Here is a 27,995-nt window from a genome sequence, read left to right as displayed (position 1 = left end):
GGCTGGGCCGGGCCCGCCATGGCGGGCAGCGCGGGATACGGGCAGCAGAGCTGGGGCTCGCTGCGGCGGCGGCTGCGGAGCGCGGAGGAGGCGCAGCAGCGCCAGGCGGGACTGGTGCGGCAGCTGCAGGACGAGGTGAGGAGCGGGCGGTGCCCGGCGGCGGGGAGGGCGTGCAGGGCTGCCCGCGCTGCCCGGGGGCACTCGGCGGGGGCCCGCGGGGCCTCCCCGGGCGGGCGGCGCCGAGCTGGGAGCAGGGAGGCTCCGGGAGCGCCCGTCCCGCCGCGCTCTCGTTGCCGAGCCCCTCCTGGGCTCGCTGCCTGCAGCATCGCTGGTGTTAGGCCCCGTTAGCAGGGTTTGTCCCGGGCAGGAGTCGGGCCGGTTTGCTTGCGGAGCAAGTTTGAAAACTCATTTCGGTCGCTTCAGGGACCCTCTCGAGCAGCCAAACGTTGGCTCAGGATACGTGGGGGCCGTAGATCAGGTAGAGATTCCCACACCTGTTCCCTCGTTCTGCTTGCTGCCGTTGTCTCAGGTGAGCAAGACAGTGGTCCTGTGAAAGAAATCCCGCCCCGATCTCTGTCATGTTAAAATGAAACTTTCCTATATTGGAGTGACATCTTGTTGCGTGTATCACCATCACTGTGCTTGGGCTGGACAGATTCAGAGAAAAGTTAATGTGGGGTGAGCAGAGGCTATTACAAACTACTTCTCTCATCTTCATTCGTTGTATCCATTCAGGTACTGCAGTACCAGACCTGGTGTCGAGAGTTGGAGCAGCAAATTAAAGCTGGAGGGGTGAGTGTGCAGGTTGTGAATTATAAAGGGTGTATCTAATGTTCCCAAATGCCAATAAAAAACCAATAAAAAACCTTCACAAACCAATGACAGGAAAGCAGATTTCTACTGTCTGAGGATTTAGAGAAGTGTTGTGAGTTTTTCCGTCAGTGTTTTGTCCAGTTGCCATTCTTAGAGCTGTTAGTAGTCCCAGAAATGCCAGTCCAGAAAACCCAGTTGAGAGTTTTAATTTTGTGAAAGAGTGCTTCATTGGAGTTACATTTGTCCCGGGTCTCAGGAGAGGACTGTGCTGTGTGTTGCATGATACAGCTGTCCTGGAGAAAGAACCAGTTGAAACAGCTTTTTGGAAGTCAGGAAGGCTGGTGGTCAACATAGAAAAGCATAGAGCCAGTTCTGTTTCTGCTTCATGGCTAATGTAAACCTAGAAGCCAAAGGGTGGAAGAATAGGAGAGCATTCCTGGGCTTCAAGTCCAAGTCAGCACTTGAGGTCATGAACTGAGGACACAAAGCAGTGGGAGATTGAGGAGAGCTATTCACACTAACACCCTTCCCCTCCCTTCCTCCCTGTAGTCACAACACTGTTACACCTGGAAGAAACCATGAGCTCCTGAGATAGCCAGCAAATGGATGGAAAAACGGTGAATGCTGACAGTGGTGAAGGAAACACCATCATTTGACTTAACATTTCCTTTCTTCTTCAAGGGATCCCTTCCAGGCAGGTGGGAAGCCACAGCAGACCACAGCCTGGAGAAAGCACTGCTTCAGGTGGAAGAGGAGCAGCAAAGGTACAAGGAAGAAGCATTTCTTCATACTTGGTATCCTGGATGCTCGTGGAAGTGAGGGAAAACCTCTCGGTGCTACCTGGTCTCCCCAAGGGAAGCAGTTGGGCAAGCTGCTTTGACAGGAGAAAGGTCCACAATCTGCTTTCTGTGATGCAGTAATAGTGCTGTGTGCTGAATGGTTCTGCTTTGAGTGGGGTGTATGTATTCTGGGTGAAAGCCTAAATTATTCTGTGGTTCAGTAGATGAACAACTCTGGACAGTAGTAGAGAAAGGTGGTACATCCAGTGACCATCAGCATGAAGAGGGGGAAAATTGTTACCTGTGGGCATCATCAAGGTTGAAGGGGAAACCAAAATCATGGGTGGAATTTGAAGGCTTAAAGCACAGAGGAGCAAATGAGGTTTTCATTGCAAAGAGATCTTAGTTAACCCTGTAAAGCGCGGTTACTGTGTTTCAGGCAACATAATCAGTGTTGAAGGAGCTGGAAAATCACAGGGATGCTGGAGAGCTGTTGTTCAGTGGCCTCATTGTTGTTTCTCTCTCTTTCCAAGGTGTGAGAATCTGGCAGAAGTGAACACTGTTCTGCAGGAGCACCTCGATAAAGCCAGTGAGGTTAATTCTGCCCTCAAAGAAGATGTTGCAAAACTGACAGTGGATTGGATGAAAGCCCGCGAGGAGCTGGAGCTGAAGGAGAGGGAATGGCACAGTGAGCGTGAGGTGAGGATAGGCTACAGGAATGCCAGCCATGATGCCAGATGGGAATGGAAATGTGTTTTGTTCCTGGCATGGAGAACTTGCTGTCTGGAAGCTGTCGGTCTGCTAGGATATACTGGTGCTTGACAGGGGTGTGGGAGGGAGGAGTGCCAGCACAGGGAGCTGGGGGAAGATGCCCACTTCTGTGACTGTGCTGCTCAGTCGAGGAGACAGAGGTGGGCACTGTAGGGCCGTCACAGGAACACTTGTCTCTTTAATAGTTCCTAAATCCTTCTTTTGAGCAATGGAGACCAGAGAGGTCTGTGTATGTTCAGATTCAGTGTGTGCCAACACAGGAGCAAGACATATCTCACATGCTGACTGCCTATTGTAAGCCAACCTGGAACTGGGTTTGGAGGGGCTTGTGTTTATTTTCCTTTGCTGAGACTTTGAGGTGATGAGTCACAATCAGCTTTGCTGCTACCCACTGCTACAGGAGAAGTGTTAATGTGTGGATGTTCCCTTCTTGGCAGGTGCTGTGGGCCTCTGTGATACCTCTTCAGTCCTTGATGCCCCTGGTGCAGTAGTTGTTAAAGGGCACCTGGTGATGGTGATTGTAAATCACCATCTCTCTTGTCTGAGAGATGTTACAGTGACAGTGAAGGCTGAATTGGCATTTCTTTTTGTCTTTGCGTGTTTAGCTTTATGACAACTACTTAAGGGCGGAACATAACCGTCTGCTCAGCCTGTGGCGGCAAGTGGTGACCTTCCGCCGCCATTTCCGGGAAATGAAGACTGCCACGGACCGGTGAGTGCAAGTGGAGGCGAAATGTCCTGCAGAAAACGTGTGGCTGGCTTGCTTTTCGGTCCTGCTTTTTGAACGCTGATGTTGCATTAGTTACAGCAGAGGTAGGATTTCTCCTTTGGCAGTCAGAAGCAATGCCATTCAGCATGCTTTGGGCTGTTCTCAGAAGAATTGTTTGCTGCCGGTCTTCAGATAAAGCCTAAGGGCTTGGGCCATGAGGACTGCAGAAGCTCTGAGCAGGTGATGACTATGGTGACGTGTAGGCATGTGAATGCAGGCACGGAAATGCATGGACACCTGGGAAGAGACTCACTGAAGCTGTGCATGCAGCATATAGAGTAGTCACTTTTATGAAATTATAAAAACCTGCGTTTAAAAAGTCTTACCAGGTTTCTTTTTCCACTGCTCCTAAGAGAAAGATGATTAATGCATATTTTTTTCTCTTTTCATTTCCAGCATAATTTTATTATGGTCAGTTTGTATCCACTTACTCCTCTTTCAGCATTGCTGGGAAAAAGAAGAGCTTCTCTACCCTGTGACTGCATTTGTCCAATTTCTTTTGCTTAGTTTGATACCTCTTTTTTATGGTTGTTTTCTTGTTCTTGGGGTCTCTGCAGTTCTTTTCTCCCAAGAAAAATAGTGTAGCCATAATAGTGCTTTCTAGTGTCAGCATGCACTTTCAAACTCTGGGTTACCATAAACCATTTGTCTTATTTGATTATGAGTCTTTCCTATTGTGTAGAGTCTGCCTGACCTGATGTTTAGTCCTTGTGTTGTTATGCTATAGCATGTGCTTTTATGTTGCAGCATTTCAGGCTGATTCTTATACCATGTTTCTGAAATGTTTTATTATATAGGTATAATCTTGAGTCTCTTAGCAATCCAAGTGGGGATAACAGAGCACTCAAGAGCACAGTGTATAAAAGCTGGGGATCTTGGTAAAATTCCTGATATCTATTAATGATAGAGTATGTTAATAAGAGTAATTAGAGGTGCTAGAGGCCTTCTGGCCTGTGCTATATCTTACTTCTTATATATGAGGAGAAAACAGACTCCACACTTGGCTGCCTGGTAAAGTCATTGCTCAGCTGTCAAAATGTGTCCTGGTCCCCAAGTGTCAGATGAATGACTTGTCCCCAACTAAGATGTCACCTTGCCTGCCAGCTCTTCCTGATGCATGATTGCATGCTTCAGAAGTGAGTCAGCTGATTAACATGGGGGAGTGAACATTGGCTCTTTCTTGGTTTCTCTTCAGAGATTTGTCGGAGCTGAAGGCGGAACAAATGAGGCTTTCTGGATCTATTCTTGTGAACTGCACCCGCCTGAACTCCTGTGTGCAGCTCAAGGAGTCCATCCCTCTGGGTAAACCTGTCCTGAAGGATCAGGCAGAGCAGCAAATGGAACCAAAAATAAACCAGACAGCTCAGGAAGTGATAGCCTTACAAGTCAGGTGGGACATGGAGAAGAAAGAGCTTCAGGATAGGTAAAGGTGTTTTAACTTTGCTGTTACTGACATTATCTTTTGTGGCACCTTCTTGGGTTAACAGATGGGCTCATATTTAGAACAGCTCTGCACAGTCCTGTGTCTGCCCCCAGTCAAAAACTCTTGTCTTCAACAGAAAGGATGAGAAAACAGTATCTGCCTGAGAGAAATTCTTCCAAGTAAGACAAGACTGGAAAAGAGATGGCCTCTGATAGTACTTTTGCTGTTAGCTGATCCTTGGTGAAAAACTGAATTCAGCATAAAGAGAGCTGTGTTTCTTGTACAGTCCTTTTACTACTTAGGGCTATGGTGAAGGAGTTGGGAGGAATTTGCCCAGGGCCATCATAAGCACTGCAGCACCTGTGCTGACAATTCCTTACAAGACAGAGCAGAGGCCTTTTGGGCAAGAAGTGCCATTTTGCAACATCAAGCCTATTAACCTGTAGAGATGAATGCTGTCTTTGTTGTGTTTCCTGGGTTGAACTTTGCTGTGCTATGCTTTGGGGAGCTGCTTGGCTCTTTAACAGGTGCTGGTGTGCAAAGCTTTTGGAATGGCATGTAGACCTTCTCTTCTCAGGGTGATGGAGCTCTCAGCCTTGCTTGTACAGTCTCAGAAGCAGAACGAGGAGAAGGAGAAGACCATGAAAACACTTAACGACACAGTGGAGATTCTAGTATGTTTTACCTTTACCTGGGAGATAGCCCAGTGTTTGCTCTCCAGCCTGAACACAGAGATGTGGCTTCCTCAAGAGAAACAGTGGTAAAGATGCCCATTGTATGGGAATGTCAGGCACCTTGCCAAAATATTTCTTGTCTGTTTGGCAGATGTGGAATCAGTCCAAATACAGGCAGTGGCAGGGAAGTGCAGACAATGGCAAGGAAGTTCAGGTGTCTTCCTCTGAGGGGTGGCAGCAATGCACTTCTGCCTGTGACTTTAGGTCTCTGAGGATCAGAGTTCTTGGAACTGACAGTTTAATAGCAGTCTATAAAAAGTTATATAGCTTTTGGTCTTCCTCTTAGTTTTAGCAGAGAAGAAATGGAATAGATATGGGCAACAATATACTGAAAGCACTAGAGCTGAGTGAGACTGCTACTGAGGATGGAAATGCTGCAGATGGGAGCAGTTCTTCCCTGCCCACCTTTTCTTTATTTTGTTCTCAGGAATCAAGTTGGTCAGAGAAAGAATTTGCAGCTTCATTGACTAACACTGCCAAAGAAGAGAATATTTTCCTTCAAAAGCTCATTAAAAATATCACTGAGGTGAGTACAGACCTGGTACAGGGAGTGCATCCCTGTAAATTTGATTTTGAAATAGTTGAGGAAGGCAACAGACTGGCTTAGGGACTAGAGATATGTGTTAACTGCCATTGCCTGTTTAATTTTTAGACTTTTCTGACACAGAAACTGTTCTAGCTTGTGAGTTGCTGTCCTGTGACAATTCAGTCATTAGAAGTTTCAGTACTTTTGCCTTCACCACCCCACTAAGGTCACTCTTGGACTGTGTTTTCAGAGTGTGCTACTTGACATTTGTATTCCAGCATTTCTTGGGCAATTCTCTCACCCTCTTTGAACAGTGAATCTATTGTTCTTCAGATCTTTATGAAAGTTCACTGACTCAAGTTGATGCACTTGCCAGCTCTGCTTCTTCCCTCTGTGTTCACTGATGGTTATAATCTCCCCAGAATCACAATTTTCAGGGGTAACTGTAACTTAGTCCTAAGGTTCTCTTAATAGAGAAGGATTTAGTTGTCAGCTCTTCTACACAGCTGCAAGAAAGTGAGTGTTCAGGCAGCCTCCAGCCACTTCACACTTGTGAAGAGTAGCTGTATTCAGAAATCCCTGGAGTACCTGTAGCCACAGGGACAAACCTTCTTTGTGGACTGAAGAAATGAGAGAACTGAGTTTTTAATGACTCCAGGGTAAAATGGGAGGAAAAGGAGAACAAGATAAAACCAAGTAAAATGAGCAAAGACTAACAGCTGGATGTGGGCTTTCAGATGGTGTTAGACGACAGTGACAGCATGGTCAGCATTATCTGCACTGACAGTTCCCAGCATGGAGACTCTGGGGACATCTTCTCAGCTCCGAGATCTGTTGATACAGGGCATGCCTTTGGATTGGTTCTGGAAGCACTGGCAAGGATGCGAGGGGCAACATGGGTGAGAACTTCTGTGTCTTCCCCAGTGGCCACAGGCTTGGTGCTGAGAATCAGCTCGACATCTTTCCATTTGCTTAGCCACTTGAGGCACTTTTTCTCACCTTCATTCTCGTGCTCCTGCCCTACTTTGCTGGTCCTCCCAGCTCTGTATTCTACTGCTTTTCTCTCCTTAATGCCCACCCCCTCAGCACAGCTTTTGTCTTCAGGGGAGCTGTCTCTGCTAGCTGTTTCTTCCAACTCTTTGGATCCACCTTTCCTGCTCCTTATTGCTCATTTGTGCTCCTTCCCTGCCCGTTCCTGCAGGCCCTGAGAGAAGAGCTTTCTGCTAGGCAGGACTCAAACAACTTCCTGCTGCAGCAGCAGAGACATCAGGAAGAGAAGTGCAGAGAGGTGCAGCAAAGGCTTGAGCAACTGGAGGAGGCGTGTAAGAAGTCCAGCAGCCACCAACGGCACCTTCAGTCTTTAGTAGAAACACTCAGAAGGTGAGCATTTCCTCCTCCTCCTCAGATTTCAGAGGCAATCTACTTCCAGGTCTGGGAGTTCAGAGGTGTCCTGGGTGAAGAAATCACCTGCCCTACCATATGTGGGCCTCAGTGTGGCTCTCAATCATCATCCTGTCTGGGTTTTTCATGCTCTACTGTGACTCTCAAGGCTGTCTGGAGTCAAGCTCTACTGAGCTCCCATGGCTCCACAGCCCTGTTGGAATAGAAGACTCCTTCTCACAGTGCTGCTTCCCTGAATTCTTTTGAGTGCCCCTAGCCAGACACTGCGTCTCACTGAAGGAAGGCAAAATTCTGCGTTCCATTCCCTTTGGCTCTGGAGGATTTCCTTGGGAGGGAAAGAGCAAGGTCTTCCTTATCCCACTGCCCCCTGCTCCACCCTGGAGTGCTGAAAACGGGATTGGTGACTCTTCCGGCCTCTTTGTTCTGACTGAGCCTTGTTTCTGCAGTGACTGTGCAAACCTTGAGAAAACTAGGGAAGAGTTACAGGAACAACTTGGATTAGTGGAGCAAGAAGCTTCACATCTGCGTCAGAGTAATGCTGAGCTGCAGATGAAGGAAGAGTCAGCCCAGGCAGAAAAGGCAAAGCAGCAGGACAGGATGGAGAGAGCACGCCATGAGCAGGAGCTCCTGTGAGTGTTAAAGCTTTCTCTGGCAGTGCTGGACTTGAGGAGGTCTAGTGTGAAGGAATGAATGGTGCCTGCTCCTCTCTTGCAGTATAAACTGTTTCTTCTATAAAAACCTCTTTCCTCTTCTCATAGAGTGAAAGACTTGGCTGCACTTGAGGAAAAACACTCACTACTGCAGAGTGAGTTGGTAGTCAAGAGACAGACACTGGAGAAATTGCAGCTTCAGAAGGATCTGCTGGAGCAGGAGAAGGATGAGATTGCCATGGCTCTGGAGAAGGTATGGACACCTTATTCCTAGGCAGCACTTGTGGGAGTGGGAGTTGTGCCACCAAGATCACCTGAGATGTTGTTAGAAGAGAGGGACACTATTGTTCTTCTTGGAAAATGGTGATCCAACCAGACAGGCTCTTTGGGGTCATTGGTCCCCATGATCTTATTGGGAGCTCTGTTCTAGGTGTAAGTCAAAGACACCCAGGGAGGTGGAGTTGCTGCCTGCAGTCTGGGATTTTGTTGCCCTTGTTGTCCCATTGTTCTTTTGCCTCTCCAGGCAGAGCGGTCAGTGGCAGAGCTGACAGGGGCTCAGAACAAGCTGAATGCTGAAAGAGCTGATCTACAGGCTGCAGCAGTGAAGATGAGCAGCATCAATGAAGCTCTTGCATTGGACAAAGTGCAGCTAAACAAATATGTGTGGCAGGTGAGCAGAGTTGCCGGAGATGTTGCCAGATGCTTGTCTCCAGCTGCTGCAGCTTCTCAGCCTTCTTACCTTGGCACAGTCTGACCAACTGTGGCAGTGTTCCTTTTGTGTCTGAGCTAATCTTTTGTAGTAATTCTTCCTGTACTTTATTTCCTCTATGCTTCTGTGATTGTAGCTGGAGCAAGAGAAGGAAGTTTTGTCTGCTAAAGTGAATGAAATGGAGAGAGCAAAGATCTGTGAGCAGGAGAAGCTGAACTTCTGTGAAAGAGCAAACAAAGAGCTCTGTGCAGAGAAAGCCCGGCTAGAGCAGCTGCTGAAGGAAGCAGAGGAGCAACGGGAGGAGCTGTGCCTGGAGCTTAGGACACTGGGAGAGGAGAAAGCAGAAACCCAGGAGAAATTCCATCAGGTGATCAAAAGTATGGTGCATCCTTGTGGGCACTGGACTACTTGGATGAGGGAAGCTTTACCTGTTGGATTCTGCAGTGGTTTTGTCAAAGGGACAGGTGGTAGTGCTGGAGGTCATAAGGCTTTGTTTGCTCCTTTTTGGAAATGTGTGGGTGGCTTGCAGAGCTGTTCCACAGTTCTCAGAGTTGTCCTCTGCTTCTACAGAGTCTTTTAGTCCACCTGTCTTTGTTGGCTCCTTTTTGGGTCTTGATAAGATGCACACAGATGATTGTGTCGTCGATGAATCTGAGTGGGTGGCAGAAGATGTGGCAAAAGGATCAAACTGTGTAGCTCTGAATTGTATTTCTGAAACAAAAAAACAGGTCTGCATGTTTCTGTTGGTGCATTTTGTCATGAAGTTGGAGCACGTCCAGAGAAGGGAACAGAACTGGGGAAGGGTCTGGAGCATAGATGTGACAAGGAGTGGCTGAGGGAGCTGAGGGGCTCAGCCTGGAGGAAAGGAGGCTCAGGAGGCACCTTCTTGCTCTTTACAACTCCCTGTGACTGGAAGGTGCAGGCAGGTGAGGGTCGGGCTCTGCTCCCAGGGAACAAGGGACAGGACAAGGGGAAACGGCCTCAAGCTGTGCCAGGTGAGGTTTGGATTGGGTGTTACAGTGGAGCTGCAAGAGGAGGGTTTGTTTCTCATGGTCTCTGTCACACAGTCTACATTCTGGGGTATGTGGTAGGTTTGGCAAATACACAGCAGAGGTTTTGCTTTTGAAGAAATGAGCTGAAAAACACATTTAGTCTTCAGGATTGAATAGCAGTAAGGGCCATTTAGTCCCTTTCTTCGTGTTAGACAAGTTAGCAGTCTTGTTGGTGTGAACTGCTGCACAAGGAGAGTGTGATTTGGCCACATCAGCCAGACGTTCATCAGTCACTAAATAACTGCTCACCACAAGAGCTGCTTTCCTGCCAAGCATGCCCTCGTTGCAGAGAGCTGCTTTGAACACTGGAGGAGGTGACATTTGATATGGGTTTTGTTCTAGAAGGGGAAATTCTGTATAATTTCCTTTGCTTTAGTGAGCAAAATTCTTTCCCAAACGTTCCTGAAAATGTTTGGCACTAAAATAGATCCTGATAGAAATTTTGTTTGCCAAGTGGCACTTGTAGAAGATGCAGCAATTTTGGGTAACAGTGTGGAGTTTGGAGTAGGGATGTTTGTTGGGAAGGAGCTGTCTGGTCCCAGGCAAGCCAGCAGGGCCTGACACAACACTTGCAAGGAAACAGTGCCAGAGGCTTTTGGAGGCCAGGGTATCAGAGCTGCATAGGGCAGATGCTGTGAAACTTTGAGCCCAGAGCACAGGAGCTCCTTGTCCTCTGGCTGCCTGCGAGCTGGCACTGGCTGGCTCTGCACAGGGCTCCTGAGGAAGGGCTCAAACTGTACCTTGTCCCACTTCCAGGTTTCCCAGCAGCAGGAGTCGTCAAGGAGGGCTCTGGAGCAGCTGCGCTGGGAATCCTCTGGCCAAGGGCACCAGCTGGCCCAGGTGTCCAGAGAGAAGGAGCTGCTGCGCCAGGAGAAGGCTGCCCTTGAGGGCCAACTGGCAGCCATGGAGCAGCACCAACATGACCTTTCCAAGCAGCTGGCAGAGACCAGGTAAAGGCAGGGAGCAGACCCTGGGTGGGACAGGGCTGAAGAGCTGTAATGTTAAAGGTAGTAAGCACTACACAGGGGTTTATTGTATCCTCTGTCCTTTTCAGAAGTAGATTTGGCTGTTGAAGTCAAGTTGGGCTGGGCTGTCTGTGCTGTGCCAGGCCATAAGGAAGGCCTGGGCACTGCTTTGCCACTGAAATGGCACAAATGTGCCTTCTCTGGACAAGTTTCCATGCAACTCATTTTCCATACTCAGGTGTGGGGATCTTGAGCCACATTGTCCTGGAATGTCTATGGGTGTCAGGAGCAAGCAACTCATGTCTCTCTGTATTTGCAACTTGTAGGTCAGCAAAGGAGAGCCTGGAATGCAGCCTGTTTGCTGCTCAGCAGCAGACATCTCAGCTGGAGATCACCAGGAATCATCTGGAAGCTCAAGTGCTCACAGTGACACAGGCCAAGGAGGTGGTAGAAGGTGAGAACCTCGTGTGCTTTGTTAGTGGTGCCGCCCCTGCCTAGAGAAGCTGCTGTAAAGCCACCTCTGTCCACAGGGCTTCTGAGGAGTGGTGGGGCTAGGGCCACTGAAAGGGCCTGAGGTCAGGAAAGCCAGTAAAGACTCTGACTCTTGCTGTTGATCTTGATTGCAGGACAAGTGAAGTGCCTGCAACATGAGCTGGAAGCAGAGAGAGCTGTCAGGAGGCAGGAACAGGAAGACACAGCTCAACAGCTCTTGCAGGCAGAGCAGCAGCATCACGAAAGCCTCAGGCTTCAGGGAGCTGCTCAGCAACTGCAAATAAACAAGCTCCTGCAAGACCTGGTAGGGAGCAATATGCTTCTGAAAGTCCAAACCGGTGCTGTGGGTTGGTTTAGCACAAGCAGAGCCACTGGGTGGGTGTGAAAGGGCAGCAATCCTCTGCCAGAGGCCTCCTGCTGCTGGGCTGGGCAGCAGAGCCAGCGGCTCGGACCTGGAGCCACCTGAAGGCCCCAAGGATGGTGCTGGGACAGTAAATGCAGCCAGGGCTTCAGTGAGGGCATAAGACAAGTTCCAGAGCAGGTTTGGCAGTGCCCAGCCAAAGCGTGGCAGCCCAGGGCAGGATCATCCCCGAGTCCCACCTGCCACGTGGGGCAGATGCCAATGTGGAGCAGGTGCCAACGTGGAGCACATGCCAACAGTGCTGCTGGCTGCAAGCCTGGGAACTTGGTTCCTTTCTTGCTGTGCTTCCATGGTGGACAGATGGATCAGCTTTGGGCTGGAAGAAAATGGAACAAGTCCCTTGTGCCCAGTCCTTTGCTGCTTGTTCCTGGGCCATCAAAAAGGGGAAGGTGACATCTCCTTTTCTGAGTGGTTGGACTCAATGCTTGGGAAGGTCTTTCCCAACACATTTGATTCCACAAGTCTCTGATTCTTGCACCTGCTCTGCCTCCTTTTAAATTCTCTGAGAGGACATGGTTTCTGGAGGGCAGAAAGCCAGTACTGTTGTCTTTTCAGGTTGGGGTTGGTGGAAGGGATGAAGCTTCACATTTTTCAGCAAGGAGCTTGCCTGGGACTTCATCTTGCAAATTTCTCCTCCCCTCCTCAGGCAAGTGAGCACAAAAGGCACTGTGCAGAGATGCAGGAGACACTGGAGCAATGGGAAAAGGAGAAGGCAGAGAGAGAGAAGGAGCACAAGAAGGTGCTGTTTGAAATGAGGCAGAGAATTGCCACCCTGCAGGCCCAACAAGAAGAGGAACAAACTAGATTTGAAAATTCCAAGCGAGAGGTAATGATTGTGAAAGGAGAACTGGTGTGATTTTCTGCAAGGCTGGAGCTATGAGAGATGGCAGGATATGGGGCTGTGTGGAGCATGCCCTCCGTGTCTTCCACATGGAATCTGGGCAGGTGAAAGGTGAACGAGGCCATCTTGGGGACCAGGAATGAGCCCCCTCATCACAGGAAGCCAGGCAGAAACATCAGCTTTCAGCTGAGACTTTTGTGCTGCTCTTGTGTTCTATTTTTCCAAGAGCTGTTGGAATCTTCACTGTTCTCTTCAAGGTTCTCTTACCACTCCCGTTTTGCTGTGTACTGGTAGGTGTTCATCGCTAAAGGGAGTTTGTAGGACATTTCTTTTACAGGCACAGGGAGGGCGGCGTAGGAATGCTGACAAGGGAAAAATCATTTTAAAGACTCGTCTGGAGTATTTCTGAAGAGTAACCCAGCAATGTGTTCCGGGCTGTGTTTTCAGACACTTGCTGGGAAGCTGTGTCTCCCCCGGGGCAGACAGTGGCCCAGGGGAGCAGCAGCCCAGTGCTCGGAGGGCACGTGAGCCTATCAGACTTTGCCTCTTGCCACACAGATGTTGCAGGAGAAGTGTGAAGGCCTCTGCTCTTTCCTTCTGTGCAGATCCTGCTGGAAGAGCAGAATGAGAAGAGTGCTTTATCAGAGGCACTGCTCCAAACTCAGGGAGAGCTCAGCCAAGCCTGCCAGCAGGTCCAGCAGCTCAGGCAGGAGGTGAAAGAGCAGCAAGAGAAGGGGCAGGTAAGTCTGATGAGGCAGGGACTCAGAGGGCAGGGCAGAGACAAGGGCACAAAAGGCAGCTCCTGGGACTGAGGAGGCAAGGGCTGCTTCAGGCCCTGGGAGCACAGAGCCTGGGAAGCTCCAGAGCTCAGCCCCAGGAAGGAAGGCATGCAGTGGAAGTTGAGCTGGGTAGAGAAGCCAAAAGTAGCTGAAGGAATGGGATTTTGAGGCAGCAAGTGGGAATAGCTGAGCCTGAGGAAAGGTCTCAGGAAGTTGCTCTGCATTTTGTTGCCAGGCCATCAAGGCAGAGCTGCAAGCTGAGCTGCAGGAGGCTCGGAATGAAATCCAGGCAGGGCAGAGGAGGCACCAGGAAGAAGTACAAGGCATCAAAGAGGAAATGAATTTTCTCCTTGAGCAGAGGGAGGCTCTACAAAAGCAGGTGAGTGCAACAGCAGAGGCACTGCCGTCATCCAGCAAGGGATCTGTGCCCTTCTTGCTTTTCCATGGCAGAGCAGCAGCTGATAGGGGCTGCCTTGTGCGGATCCCTGGGGGCTGCCTTGTGCTCTGGGGGCTCCCTGGCAGCTGCTCTGAAGGACACTCAGTGCTCTGCTGAATCTCAGCTGCTGCCTCCTTTCCCTTTCCTCACAGCCTCTGCTGTGGCTGACAGTGACAGGCTGTGGCTGTAGCCTCTGACTGCTTTGTTCTGTTTGACTGCAGGTGGGAGAGTTGACATCCCAGCTGGCAGCCTCCCGAGAGTCCCAGGAAAGAATTGTCCGGAGAGCCCAGCATGACGTGAGTGAGGCCCAGGAAGAGTCAAGGCAGAAGTTGTTGGAGGTTGAGCATGTCCAGAAGATGCTGGAGGAGGCAGAAGACCAGAAAAAAGAGCTACAAGTGCACCTGCAGAAGCTGGAGGGAGAAAGGAGTCATTGGGAACAAGTGGCACAGCAGAATTCAGAATTGCAGGCTTCTGTGAATGCCCTGGAGAGTGAAAAAGCCAGGTAAATGAAAGCCTGTGGGACTCTGCATTGTGGTGAATGGATTCCCTCTTTGCCATCTTTGCACCTGCCAGGGGCTCTGGCACCATTTCTGACATGGCAGATTCTGAACTCTCCGTGCAGACACGTCTCATTGTCTGGATGTTGTGTTTCATTTGCTTTTCCTTTAAGCCTTCAGTTGGAGTTTTTCTGAAGGCCAAGGCTTATGGGGTGGCTCTTTCCCTCTGAGGAATGTTGTGTTGTCAGGTTAGGTGGGTGTGTTAACAGTGCCCAAGCTGCAGCAGAAGGAGTTGGATACATCCATCAGCTCCGCCTTGGCTCCTGTAACTTGAAGCCTTTGGGACCTGGATCAGCCTGGCGTCTGATTCTTTATGTTGACACATGATGTGTTAAACCCATGATTTTTTATCTAAGCCAGATGAACAGAATCACAGAATGTGTAGGGTTCAGGGGACCACAGTGGCCCATCTGGTTCCACCTCTGTTCAAGCAGTGTCATCCCAGAGCACGTGGAACAGGATTGCATGTAGATGGTTCTGGAATATCTCCAGTGAGGGAGACTCCACAGCCTCCCTGCGCTGTTCCTCCAGACTGTTCAGGGCTCAGTCTCAGCACTGGAAAGAATTTCTTCCTTCTGTCCAGGTGGAACTTCCTGGGGGCATCAGGTCCTGCCCATTCCTCTGGTGCCATTGCTGGGCCCCAGGAAGCAGAGCCTGGGCCCTGCTGGGAGCCCTCCCTGCACGCAGGGACAGACAGGGCTGGGGGCCCCTCTCAGCTGGGGCTCCAGGCTGAACAGCCCCAGCTCCCTCAGCCTTTCCTGGGCACAGAGATGCTCCAACCCCCTCATCAGCTCTGCAGCCTCTGCTGGCCCTGCTCCAGGAGCTCCCTGTCTGCTGTGCTGAGGAGCCAGAGCTGGACACAGCACCCTAGATGTGCCTCCAGGGCTGAGGAGAGGGGCTGCAATCCCTCCCTGACCTGCTGGCAATGCTTCTCCCAGTGCTTTCCAGGATCCCAGTGGCCACCTTGGACACAAGGACACACTGCTGGCTTGTGGAAAGTTTCTTGTCCACCCCCAGGTCCTTCTCCACAAAGCTGCTTTCCAGCAGGTTGGCCCCAGCCTGTGCAGTGCCTGGGGCTGTTCCTCCCCAGGTGCAGGACCCTGTGTTGGCCCTTGCTGAATTTCAGAAGGTTTCTCTCTGCCCATCTCTCCAGGCTGCTGAGATTCCTCTGAGGGGATGCACAGTGACCCTGATGGGGAGGCATCAACCACCTCATCCAAGTCATTGATGAACAAGTTCAACAAGAGTGGGCCCAGGAGTGAATCTCAGAGGACACCACTAATGACAGGCCTCTATCAAGACCCTGTGCCACTGATTACAACCCTCTGGCTTCTGCTGTTTAGCCACTTCTCAGTCCTGCCCATTGTCCACTCCTCCAGCCCCCACTGCCTGAGTTTCCCCAGGAGGATGTTGTGAGAGACAGTGTCAAAAGCCTTGCCGAAATCAAGGTAAACAATATCCACTGCTCTCTCTTTGTCCACCCAGGTAGTTGTTTAATTGTAGAAGGCAATCAAGTTGGTCAGGTGTGATTTACCATTAGCAAATCCATGCTGACCATTCCTGATTACCTTGTCCTTCCATGTGGGTAGAAGGGGCTCCAGCATGAGGTGCTCCGTCACCATTCCAAAGATAGAGGAGAGCCTGACAGGTCTGTAGTTCCCTGGGTCCTCCTCCATGCCTTTTCTGAAGACGAGAATGATATTTGCTTTCTTCCAGCCCCCAGACATTTCTCCTGATCTCCATCACCTTTCAAAGATAATGGGGAGTGGCCTTGCTCTGGTGTCCACAAGCTCTCTCAGCACTCATGGACACATCCTGTCATGGCCAGTGTGAATGTTGAGTTTGCCCAGGCACTCACAAACCCAGTTCTCCTTGAAAAGAAAGTCTTGCCAAGGGATAGTCTTCCTTCCAGCATTCCTTTAGCCTGGTGTCCTGTGCCAGAGATCCCTGAGAGATGGTCTTTCCAGTACAGGCCGATGCAAAGTGGGGCACCCAGGAACTCTGCCTCCTCTGCATCCTCTGTTACCAGGGTCTCCCCTCCATCTAGGAACAGACACATGTCATCCTTGGTTTTCCTTTTATTAATGATGTATTTTTAAAAGCCCTTCTTCTTGTCCTTGACATCCTTGCCCAGATTTAATTCCATGATCATCCTTGGACTTCTTTGTCTCGTTTCTATTTACTCCAGCAATCTCTATATTCATTCCAAATGGCCTGAGCCTGCTTTCATCTCCTGTGTACTTCCTGCCTGCATTTGGAGAATGATGGTTCTTTGCTTATCCACTCAAGGTCTCTTGCCCCCTTTGCCTGATTTCTTGCTCACTAGGATGCATTGTTTTTGAGCCTGGAAGAAGTGATCCTTGAATATCAGCTTGGACCCCTATACCCTGCAGGGCCTATTCCCATTTGCTTCTTTCAGGAAGATCCCTGGAGAGGCTAAAGTTAGCTCTCATGAGGTCTATGGTTGTAATCTTGCTTGCTGCCCTGCTTTTTCCTCCCCCACAGCTGAGCTCCACAATCTCACTAATAGGCAATGCAGCCAAGGCTGACCCCAAGCTTGACATCTCCAACAAGGCCTTCCCTGATTGTTCGGATAAGGTTGACCAGCATGCTGTTGTGGGATCCTCCACTGCCTGTGACAGCAGGTTGTCATCAATGCTTTCCAGGAACATCCTGCACTGTGTTGCTTCTCTAGCTGATGGCAGGGAAGCTGAAGTCACCCACAAGAACCAGGGCCTGTGATTTTGAGATTGCCTTATGTTTCCTGTAGAAAGCCTCATCTACTTCTCCTCCTGTTCAGGTGGCCTCTAGCAAACACCCACAGCAGTGTCACCCTTATTTGTCTGTCCTTTTATTCTGAGCCGTAAGATCTGGACTCACTCCATCAAAATCATGTACCCCAGACAAAGCTTGACACGTTCCAAGTGTTGCCTCACACAGTGGTCAACTCCACCTCCCCCTCTTTGGCACCCAAGGGATACGAATGTCTCTCATGGCCATCTGTTGACTTGTCCACAGGCTGACTCTGTCTCTGGAAGAAAAGGTTCTGAGCCTCAGAACCCTGGAAGAAAATAACCTGGCCCAGACATCTCAGCTTCGTTCTGCCCTTAACCAGGCTGAGGAGCTCCACTCAGAGCACAGAAGAGAAGTGCAGGAGCTCAACACCCAGGTAAGCAGTGCACTGGCATCCTCTTCTCCAGGGACACACAACACCACCTTTGTCTTGGAGGCCACAACCTCCTTCCCTTCCCAGCAGCGTCCACTGCTGCCGTGTTCTGCCTTGTGCTGCTTCTGGTACACCCTGAGGCCAAGGCTGCATGTGCTGTGTGCTGCCAATGTCTTCCCCCATTCTCTGGCCTGGTCCCAGCAGGAAATGTGGGAGGAGAAGCAACAGCAGACTCCTTTGGAGCTTCTCGGTCCCTCTGTTAGCAGTGTTGTCCCAGACAGTGTTGGGGCCTGTGCCAGGCCCTGAGCAATGTGGGGACACAGACGTGGCTATGGCATGCTGGGGACAGCACTTCCACCACAGCCAGTTCAGCCAGAGTTCAGAGCTGCAGCCCCAAGGATGCCCATTGCCTCCCTTTCCCTGTTTTCTCTCCATTTGTCTCCATTGGAGTCCTTGCTTCTGGGCCTTCTGTTTCCTGTGTGTTTTTTGCCTGAGGTCATCTCTGCTTTCTTGCTCTCCCTACTGCCCACTCTGAGCCTCAAGAGCAGCCCTGTCCCTGAAGCTCTGTGCATCCATCTTCCAGATCCACACTCTGCAGGATGCAGTGCTGCAGATGGAGGCTACCCAGGCAGCTCGAGAGAAGCAGCTGCTGCAGGAGCTGGAGGAGTCTCGAGCAGGAGAACAGTGCTTGAAGGACTCTGTGCAAGTGCTGGAAACTGAGGTGTCTGAGCTGCGTGTGAGGCTCCAGAGCTCCGAGAACAGAGCAGAGACATTGGCCACACAGTGTCAGCAGGTCAGTGGTGCCTATCAGGAAACTCAATCCCAGCTGGACAAACTGCTCTTGGTTCTTCACCACATGATCAGGGACAGCAGAGATGTGGTCACTTGGAGCTCAGGTGAGTGTGGGAAGCTGGATGAGCAGGTATGGGAGAGCAAGTGGAGTGAGGGGGTGGTTTCCTGGTCGTCCTGGTATGATACACCTTCAGTTTAGGCTGACTCAGGCCTTGGGATGTCCTGACAGCTTGACTTTCCTGCAGAGACACAAGTCCATGTTTGTATGTAGAGAAATGATTGAAGTCAGAAGGGAGAAGGGCCCAAGTCCTGTCAAGCCACAGGGACCGTGCGCTTGTCTCTTTGAGGCAGTGCTGACGTTAGTGGTCATCAGAATAATGTCAGCCTGCTGCAAGGCGAGCTCTAGGACAGTGACAAAGCCACCTCCTCCTAGCCAGAGAGGCTTTGTTTGTTGGAGACCATCGGATTAAATCTTGAAACATAATGTCTTCTCTTTTCAGAAGAGGGTCATGTTGTGGGCCTAATTGCTTCTCAGGCTGGGGATGTCCCTGCAGAGCTCACAGTGGACAGAGTGGCAGCAGCTTTGCAAGACCTGCAGCAGCACCTGGAGCATTCCCAGAAAGATCTGGTAATGTGTGCCCAGTGCACCCAGAAATTCTGCCTTGCTGCTGGGCTGCTGGACAAGCACAGTGCCAAGGCCAGGATGAATGTCAGTCCTTGTAGGGGAGTTGGCTTACTGGCATGGGGAGGAAGGAAGATTATAATCACATCTACCAGTATGGTCCAGCTGCCCTCTCCCACCTGGGCTATTTCTGCTTTAGTGTTTGTAGCCCTTTGTCTGCTGCCAGCAGTGGTACTGACAAGTTATTCTGCTCCTCTTACCTCTTCCAGAATGATGCAAGGAAGAAGATACAGGCCATGGAGCTGGAGCTGGGCACAGGGCAGGCTCAGATGGACAATCTCAGGGCTTGCAATCGGGAGCTGCAGATACAGTTGGAGGAAAGTGCACAAGGTACAGCTTTTCCTCTTGCACCCACTGCCCCATCCTGTCTCTCCAGCAGGGTTCTCTGATTCTATGCAGAGGAAGAATGCCCAGAGATGGCAGAAGGGAAAAACAACCAGCAGGAGATTTATCCATCCTGGTGCCAGTGAAAGCTTTTTCTCAAGATGCTGTGGCTGATCCTGTGCACAGCTGGTGTCTTTCAGGTGCCCTGTCTGTGCTAAGGAGCTGTAGCTGGATGCCTCAGCTCCATTCCCCCAAACTCCAGGCCCTGCCAGAGCCTCCAGGCTATTGGCCTGTCTGGAGCACAGCTGCACAGGTGTTCCTGCTCCTTTGTCTCTCTTGGACTGTTCACTCTGCACAAGCCCAAGAGCAAACACTTTTTCCTATTCCTCTGAACCTTATCCCTTTTATTCCTGCTTTTCTGTCTGCCTGGAAGTTTCCTTCATTTCTGTCAGCTTTGAAGCCCTTGTGGGCTTAGGGCCTGGCAATCACAGGCAGGCAGAGAAGACAGTGCCGTTGTTTCTGCAGGACACACATCAGTTTGCCTTTGCTTTGTTTCTTCCCCTTCCCCTTCTCCTTCCCCTTCCCTCCTGCAGCAATGTGGAGAGCAGAACACCAGAATACCTCTCTAGAAATTGCCCTGAAGGAAGAGGCTGTGACTCTTCATCAGGAGGTGGCGTCTCTGCAGAGGAAATTGGAGAGCTTGGAGCAGGAAAGGAAGGATGTGCAGGTGAGACTGGCAGATGCTCCAACGGGCCATTTCCTGGCTATGGTTGGACCTTGTGTCACTTGTTCGAAGGAGCACCTTTTTTCAGTTTAGTTTTTTTTAATTTCGTTCATCTGAATAAGGAGGAAAAGGTGTTGTAGTCATGCCAAAGGCAGGTAGTGCTGAGGCTGCTGATTTTCCTCCATGACAAATTTCTGTGCCCTAGAAGCTTTAGTTCTCAATGTCTACGCTGTCTTTAATGATGTTTCATGATTTGGGCAATTCCTCATGTCCAAACCCATGTTCATATTTCTAAATATCTGGACCTGGAAGGAGGGGTGAGAAGACCAAGTTTGCTGTTATTAGATAGGTTTTTGGCCTTGGCCATCTGAGAGCAGCCGGTGGGGAGAGAGAAGAGGTGAAAGCCAAGTGCTGATCCAGATAAGGACGTGTGCCTGCAAGGGCAGAACTCCTCCTGAGTGGCAGCAGAGAATGACAGACTCATCTGGCCATGGCTGCTCCAAGAGAGGGCAGTGGGGCTCTCGGGGATGGTGCCATGGAATCTCTACACAGGAGAGGACAAAACCCACTCCTCTTGGCCCAACCCCAGAGAATGAAATGCTGGGGGTGTTTGCTCTTCCCTTCCACCCTGATGGGGAGCACAGGCTCATGGCACTGCCTCAATCCTGCTTAGCACGGACTTGAAACCCTGGCTGCAGTTCTGGCAGCTCCTCTGCAAAGGAACACGGGAGTGGAGCTGCAAGAGGTCAGGGAAGGGCAGAAAGGAAGCTGGAATGGGCTCAATGAGCTGGGAAAGATGCAGCATCAAGGGTGGACCCAGCAAAGGTCTGCAGCATCCTGAGAGGCAGAGAGAGAGGGGCAGCTGGTGCCTGGGCCTGCGGCAGGAGTCCAGATGTGGTATGAAAAGCAAACAGAGAGAGAATGAGTCACCCTTTTTCTCCCTTTTTTGCAGCATGAATGGGATAGGCTGCAGGCAGATAAAGAAAAACTAGAACATGAGATAAAACTTCTGGATGAATCAGTTACAGCCTCTGAAACCCGAGCAAATACAGCAATAGACAAGAATCACTCCCTTGAACAAGAACTCCAAAGCGCGCTGTCCATGTTAAAAATTAAAAATGAGGAAGTGCAAAACCAGGGGAAGAAAATGGAAATTCTTCAGAAAGAGGCAGCAGACACCAAGGCTTTGCAGGAGCATCTCACTCATGTGACTGCTATCCTGTCAGAGAGGGAGGGAGAAATAAAGTTGTACCAAGAGCAGATTAGAATGTTGGAAAAGCAGAAAGAAATGCATAAAACTGCTCTTAATCAGGTTATTAAGGATATAACAGAGAAAGAACAGAAGACAGAATCCCAACAGGAACAGATACAGGAGCTGGAGAAGCAGCAAGAAAAGCAAAGAATTGTTTTAAGCAAGATGGGCCAAGAGCTGGAAGAGAAGGACCAGGAGATCAGATCCCAGCAAGAAGTGATAAGGGAGCTGGAGAAGCAGTTAGAATTGCAGAACTCTGCTGTCAGCAGGGTGAGCAAAGAGCTGGAGGAGAGGCAGCTGGAGATCAAATTCCAGGAGGAGAAAATAATGATTCTAGAACAGCATGGTGCAGTACAAGTCAGAAATCTGCTTGTGGATCTTGATGATATGAAAGGAAACCTGAAGGAGAAAAGATTGGAGCTTCTTTCTCTGACTCAGCAGATTCAAGAACTGGAAAAGGAGAGAGAAGATGTGAAATCTCTAAATGCTAGCCTTGAACACCTGCGGACTGTTCTTAAAGACAGAGAGAGTGAGTGTGACACTCAAAGGGAAGAGTTAAGGCTCTTGCAGCAGTGCAAGGAACAGCAAGACGGGAATCTGCAAGAGCTTCGTGGTAAAGTAGAAATCATGACACTTTCTTTATCTAAAAAAGATCAAGAGCTTGAGTCACAACAAAAGCAAATGCAGGAAATTGAAGAAGTCATGGAAATGCAGTTAAAGACTGTCCGTGACCAACTGGAGCAGACCTTAGCAACCTTAAAAGAAAAAGACAGACTTATGGACATCCAAAAGCAACAAACAAGGAGCTATGAGGAAAAAACAGAAGAACAGATTAATGTCTTGCACAGAGACTTAGAATACTCTAGGACAGTACTGAAAGAAAAGGATTTAATGATTGAATCTCAGAAGGAATTGATTGAGACCTTCCAAAAACAAAAGCAAGACTCTGAACAGCAGAAGCAAATTCTGCAGCATCTTCAAGTGGAACTGAAGGAAAAAGAGCAGGAAATTTTGTCCCTTAGAAAGCAATGTGAGGCATGCAAGGAAAAGGAGGAAAAGCATGAAGCTGAGCAAAGAAATTTCCAGGCAACAGCACTGACTCTGAAAGAAAAAGAGGGAAAGATTTGTGTTCTGGAGGATGCCATCACAAAACTTCAACAGCAGAAGGAAGAGACAGCGGTACAGACTAAAGCCATACTGCAAAAACTAGAAGATGCTGAATCTTCTCTTGAAACTAGAGATCAAGAGATAGTGTCTTTGCAAGAGCATGTCCAGGACCTTCGAGAGCAGAAGGAGGTGGTGGGCAAGCAGGCCAAAAGCCTAGAGCATGATCTAGACAAAGCAAGCCAGATGTTGGAGAAGAATCATATGGAGTTCCTCAAGCAGACAGAGCAAATGAATGCATTCCACCTTCGTGAAGAAAGCATGAAAGTAGCACTAACATTATGCCAGAAGCAAGTGACTCTGCTTGAGGAAGTGATGAGGAAGAAAGATGAAGACAGTGACGCTCTTAGGCAAAAACTCCAGCACGCAGAAGAAGAACTGAAGACTTTGCAGAATCTCCAGCTGAGGCTAACTGAGAAGAATGAAGAGGTTAGACATGATGGAGAGCAAGAGTTTCTGAAAGAAGCCTTCCCTGAGAAAGGAGAGATCAAGGCTCAAAGTGAGCAAAAGCAGTTAGAAGAGGAAATAAGAGCTCTTCAGGAAGACCTCCAGCATGTTCAACAGACTCTGACAAAGAAGGATAAAGAGATCAAGTACCAGACAGACAGAGTCAAGTATTTAAAGAAGACTCTGATAGAGAGAGAACAAGAGCTTAGGAGGCAGAGTGAACTCCTGAAAGAATTAACATTGGCTTTGCAATGGAAAGATGAAGGGGAAACTCTAGAAAAACAAATACAAAAACTCCAAAAATGGGAGAAAGAGGTAGTAGAGAAGAGGAAAATTCTCCAGGAGAGAGACCATTTCTTGCAAAGGCAGAAAGAAATTACCCAACAATTGGAAGCTGATTGGGTAGGGAAGGAGAGGGAAGCCAGCGGTGAAGAGTTGGAGCATGTGGCTGCTGCTTTGAAGCAGAGAGAAAGCAGAGAACATGAATGGAGAGAGAACACTCAAGTCCTGAGTGCTGCACTGAGCAAGAGTGAAATGGCCAATGGGAATCTGAAGAAAGAGATAACCATCCTGCAGAGAATGGTTTCAGAGAGAGACACAGACCGATTTCATCTCCAGGTAGGCACTGGCATTGACCTTCAGTCCACTATAACATCCCTGAATTATTCCAGTGATGTTTCCCATAAAGAGGTGGGGCTCTATATCCCTGTCAGTCCAGGCCTGCTTGGGTAAAGCAGCCTGGGCTGCAGCAGGCAGCCTTGTCTGTGTGCCTGGCTCCAGCCAGAGACCATTGACTATCTGGAATTGTTTCCTGGCATGCCCAGAATGATGGATACAGCTCTGGAGCTTGCTGTTCACATCAGCTCCAGGCCAAAAGCTGGGCATGGGGAGCTGCTTCTGCTGTGTCCACACAAGGAGAGGCAACACGTGGGGATTTGGATTTGGTGTGGGAAGGAATGGAGCAGGTGAGCAGAGTGGTGGACTAAACTGAGCAGAGTTTTGTACCGAGGGCTGAAGAGCAGCTGCACCGCTGGTGCTTCCAGGATGCTTTCTGAGATGGAGGTTTTTGAGGGACAGCTTTTCCAGTGTATTAAAAGAATGGGATTTCTATTATTGCCTGGTCAGGTTAAATGCTTAATTATGCATGCAGGACTTGTCTGCCCTGCTATCCAAAAATCATGGGGGCAAACTTGTGTGTGTTTCTCCAAAGTGAACTAATTCAGGTCCTGTTAGTGAAACAGCTGCAATAGCCTGTTCTGCAGCTTTGCCAAGAATTTGCCTATATTCTAGTGTCTGATAGTATATTGGCATGTGTAAGAAGTGCTACTAAGAAAACACTGTGTTTTTCCATTATACATTTACTTATGACTTGAAAAATATTACTTGCATCCTGAACCAGGATTCTGACAAGTATTTAGATCTGTTGATGAGAAGTAAAGATGTGACAACAGCAAGAAGTATGAAAAAAGCATGAGCTTTCAATTACATCCATGTAGGTCAGGTATGCAAGAACATTCAGTCAGGTAATGCAGTTGCATCCACACAGACTGGTTGAGTCCTGATACCAAGACTACATTTATAGGTGCTCCAAGGAGCAGTTCATGAAGAAAGGCACAAAGGAGGAGGTGGCTCCTGACTAAATTCAGAGCAGTGCATATGGTCTGATTGATAATGTGATATTTTCAAAGAGCAGTTCTGTATGAGGATGTAACAGGTGAAGAGAATAGAGAACAAAACTAGTGTTATATCATTGCAGAAATATGTGCTTCACCCACGTCTTGCACATTTGGTTGTCCGAGGACAGAGAGTAAAACTGTAGGTAAGAGAATTGTGATGATCAAAAAGGATGAACAAAGATGGTAAATAACTTCCCTAAGAGGAAGATGTAAATGTTATAAGTATTCACAACTGACAAGAAATGTCTGAGAGAGAGAAAGGTGGAGACACTACAGAGCTTTGTAAAAGTATTAACTGACTGGATAGGAAATTAATCCTTCCAGTCTCTCAAATCCAGAATGGGGAACACTGAACAAAACTAGCAGGATGCAGATCCAGAACAAATTACTCAATTCTCCAAGGGGATTTGGAGGAGGGCTCCTAGAGAGAGGGTGTGTTGTTTTGGCCTGTGGACAAGAAGGAGAAGGACCTTAGCACTGTCCATTCCTGCTGTGGTCATTCTCCCCGATGTATTGATCCTGACACCCTTCTAACCTTTGTGTGACACCAGCTCATGGAATCTCCTCTCTGAATGCCCAGCAGGCTGTTGCTGAAGGGGAGCAGCTATCATGGCTGTCAGAGAAGAGACTCGTGTTGCAGAGCTTGGAATGTTTGCAGCAAGCAGTTGCAAAGCTGGAAAATGAAAGGGTGGAGCTGAAGCAACAAAACACTGAACTCAGGAGGACTCTTGAGCAGGTAAATTGGGCTTTTACTGCCTGTGCAGAGCCTCAGGCTCCTCTGGAACACTGCATGTTAGCCCAAGCAGCACTTTGGAGTCCTCTGCTTGTTTCCCTCCCTCTCCCTGTGCCTGCTGTGGGCACACCCTTTTGTTTGTTCTCCCTCTTGTGACAGCCCATGGCTTTCACAAAGGCACCTTCACTCTGCTGCCTCTCTGTCCCTGTGTCCCCAGACCCACACTGACCTCTCTTGCACAGCCCCCAGAGAGAGCTTTTCCCCTCAGTGTTGTCTTACAATTCAGGGTCTCAGAGGAGACGTCTCCTTGCTTTGATGTCCAGAGGCCCCATTGTTCCATGTTTGCTGACAGGTTTCTCTCACCCTTTTTTCCCATCCAACATGCAGGTGGAACACGAACGGAGGAGACTGAAGAGATGTTTTAGGGGTCGGTTACTCCCAGATACCAGTGGATTTTCTCTCTCTGAGTCTGAGCAGTGTAATTTGTCCACTTCTAGACAGGTGAGAACAACATTTTCCTTGGTGTGAGAAGGCTTTGGTCATACAGAGGAATGTTGGGAAATCCCAGTGGCAGTAGCCCTCTAGAGACCTAATAGAAGTCAAATATTGCCTGTGGCCATGACCAGACTGAAAGAACATCCTTTCATTTTATTCACAGGAGGAATCTCATGCTCACTGCAGTCGGCACTTAGCTGAGTTACAGAACCAGGTGAGGAGTAGGAAAACTTCTATCAAAGGCTGCTGTGGCCATACTCATGGGCACAGGTGTGCATGCTGCTACAGCCTGAGTTGTGTTTGGCTGTCAGGAAGTGAGTACAGCAGGTATCATCAGTTGTGCACCTGTAGGCAACAACCAAACAACATCCTTTACCTTGGTCTTATCTCTGACTTGTCTAAAGATCAGGCAAGATCAGGGGGGAGAGAGATGGCATGAAATTCAGAACACTGGAAGTCACCTGAAAATATCAGAATCATAGAATCATAAAATGCTAAAGGTTGGAGAAGCTCTCTGAGATCGAGTCCAACTATTAAGCCAGCATTGTCAATCCCAACAGTAAACCCTAGCCCAAAGTGCCACAGCCACATGTTTTCTGAACAGTACTAGGGACAGTAATTCCACTTACTTCCCTGAGCAGTCTGGACCAGGATGCTCTCCTTTGTTGCCTGTTTCCATTTTCCCTTGACTCCGTAACAGTGGACCTTGCATCTTAGCAGAAATCCAGGGATCTGAGGCAATGCCAGAGGCTTATTATTTCACTGGGCTTAGTTGCCCACATTGTGCTCTGCTCCTGTGTGAAATGCTCTGAAGTTTGAGAGAGGGAGAGTTTTCCCCCTGCCTGTCCAGCAGCTCAAGTAGAAGAGTCCTCCAGTAGCTCAGGGAAGCAGCAGCCTCAGAAGCTGAGGCACAGCCTATGGAGAAAGGGGTCAGTGGCCCAAGTTTGTGCTTTTGAAATCAGAGTTGGGTTCCTAAATGCTGTTGGAACTCTCCCTAATAGACCTGTAACAGCTGAGGGATGTACATGGGAAGGGTTTGCCAGCCATGAACTGGACTCGTTGATCATCTGAGCTCTGTTCAGGGGCAGTCTGGGAGCCTGTTCCTTTCCCCTTCCCGCAGGGCAGAGTGTTGGTGAGGGCTGCACTTGGAGGCTGTGTCTGCCCCGAGAGCTGGTTCCGTGGGGCTGCGGATGCTCCTGCCAGCGTGGGTTTGTCTGAGCCGAGCCTTGTGCCTCTTTCAGGTGTCCCTGCTGCAGTCACAGCTGGCCCAGGAACGACAGCACCGGCAGAACTACATTGAGAGCTGTGCAAGGACCAGTCAAGAGCTGTCAGACCTTCACCAGGAGCTGTCCTGCTCCTTTGCAGCTGTGCTCAAGGAGCCCAAAGCTGCTGTTCTGGAAGCAGAGACGCGGAAGCTGGATCAGTCTCTGAGCCTTAACTCGGCAATGATGTCCCTGGACCATCTGTCTCTGGGGACACAGCCTGAGCATCCAAGAGCCAGAACTGATGATGACGTGAGGTAACAGCACCTCTTGTCTATTTGAATGGAAGGATTTCTGCTAAGACATAGAGCTTATGGATGTGAGAAAGAGGATCAACTCAGGGCAGGGCTACTTTCTGCCTTTAACATCATCTTTTACATTTGTTGGTCTCACGTTTAGCTGGTGTCAAACCTCACCTTATGTTGAGGATAAGGATCTATGAAGCATTATTTCATTAAGCAGATGATTTCTGGGGCCAAAATTTGAATATGTGAGGACAATGACATAGGTAAGGAGAGAATGAAGCATGGAGAAGGAAACCCAAACAAGAAATGAATAATCCCTGAAGAGTAAGATGTGGGGGTGACATCTGTCTGAGGGCAGCTACTTGAAATAAAAGGGCACAGAGTGTCCTACAAACAGAATAACGTAACAGTTTGTGGTGTTTGCATTTGCAAGCATCTCCTAGGGATAGACATTTTATTTTTTTTAAATAAAAATTTTTTCAGAAGGAAATTATACTTATTTTTGCTGGCACAGTGAGGCTATTGCAAGCTCTTACACTATTTTCCTTCTTGAGGACAGAGGTGTTCCCTGCAACAATTAATGGGAATTTGAGGTGTTATCAAACAAAGAGATGAAGACTACACAGCAGGGATCAAAGTTCAGTGAGAAATGAGGCTTCCCTTCCCGTCTCCCTTTTCTTCCATTTTTCCCTCCAAAGCACTCGTGGCTTGTCCCACCAGCTGGCCCGAGGGACAGCTTGGCTGCTCTCCACAGGCTGTCGGTGCCCAGCTCTAGCTCTGCCACAGCCCGAGGCCACAGATGCTGTGGGGAGTGTGTCCTGGGCAGGGAGGGGGAGCTGCTCTCCACCAGCAGCTGAATTCCCTCCCTCTCGTGCTGCCCATGCTGCTGGGGATGCAGCCATCAGATTTCTTGGC

At 49.3% G+C, this 27,995-nt stretch overlaps 1 protein-coding gene across 3 annotated transcripts; it reads left to right on the top strand.

The window, feature by feature from the left end:
• CEP250 (centrosomal protein 250) lies at positions 1-27,570 on the top strand. 3 transcript variants are annotated; one of them, XM_066330465.1, is made up of 31 exons: positions 1-135; positions 736-792; positions 1,495-1,577; positions 2,126-2,291; positions 2,969-3,075; positions 4,328-4,555; positions 5,133-5,229; positions 5,717-5,815; positions 6,553-6,714; positions 7,017-7,195; positions 7,663-7,845; positions 7,975-8,119; positions 8,390-8,536; positions 8,712-8,942; positions 10,384-10,577; positions 10,919-11,046; positions 11,219-11,388; positions 12,152-12,331; positions 12,952-13,086; positions 13,361-13,504; positions 13,783-14,063; positions 17,137-17,287; positions 17,868-18,180; positions 18,577-18,704; positions 18,968-19,088; positions 19,676-19,809; positions 20,759-23,287; positions 24,929-25,081; positions 25,466-25,579; positions 25,737-25,787; positions 26,815-27,570. In XM_066330465.1, the coding sequence occupies exons 1-31, from the start codon at positions 19-21 to the stop codon at positions 27,094-27,096; spliced, it is 7,209 nt and encodes a 2,402-aa protein (XP_066186562.1). In that variant the 5' UTR covers positions 1-18; the 3' UTR covers positions 27,097-27,570. The 3 variants fall into 3 exon arrangements, with proteins under 3 accessions (XP_066186562.1, XP_066186561.1, XP_066186563.1); XM_066330464.1 differs by having other exon boundaries at positions 24,926-25,081; XM_066330466.1 differs by lacking the exon at positions 6,553-6,714 and having other exon boundaries at positions 24,926-25,081.
• Positions 27,571-27,995: the final 425 nt, after the last annotated feature.

This window comes from Sylvia atricapilla, chromosome 16 (assembly GCF_009819655.1).
Source record: "Sylvia atricapilla isolate bSylAtr1 chromosome 16, bSylAtr1.pri, whole genome shotgun sequence".
NCBI lineage: Eukaryota > Metazoa > Chordata > Aves > Passeriformes > Sylviidae > Sylvia > Sylvia atricapilla.
This window is presented reverse-complemented; position numbering and strand designations above follow the sequence as displayed.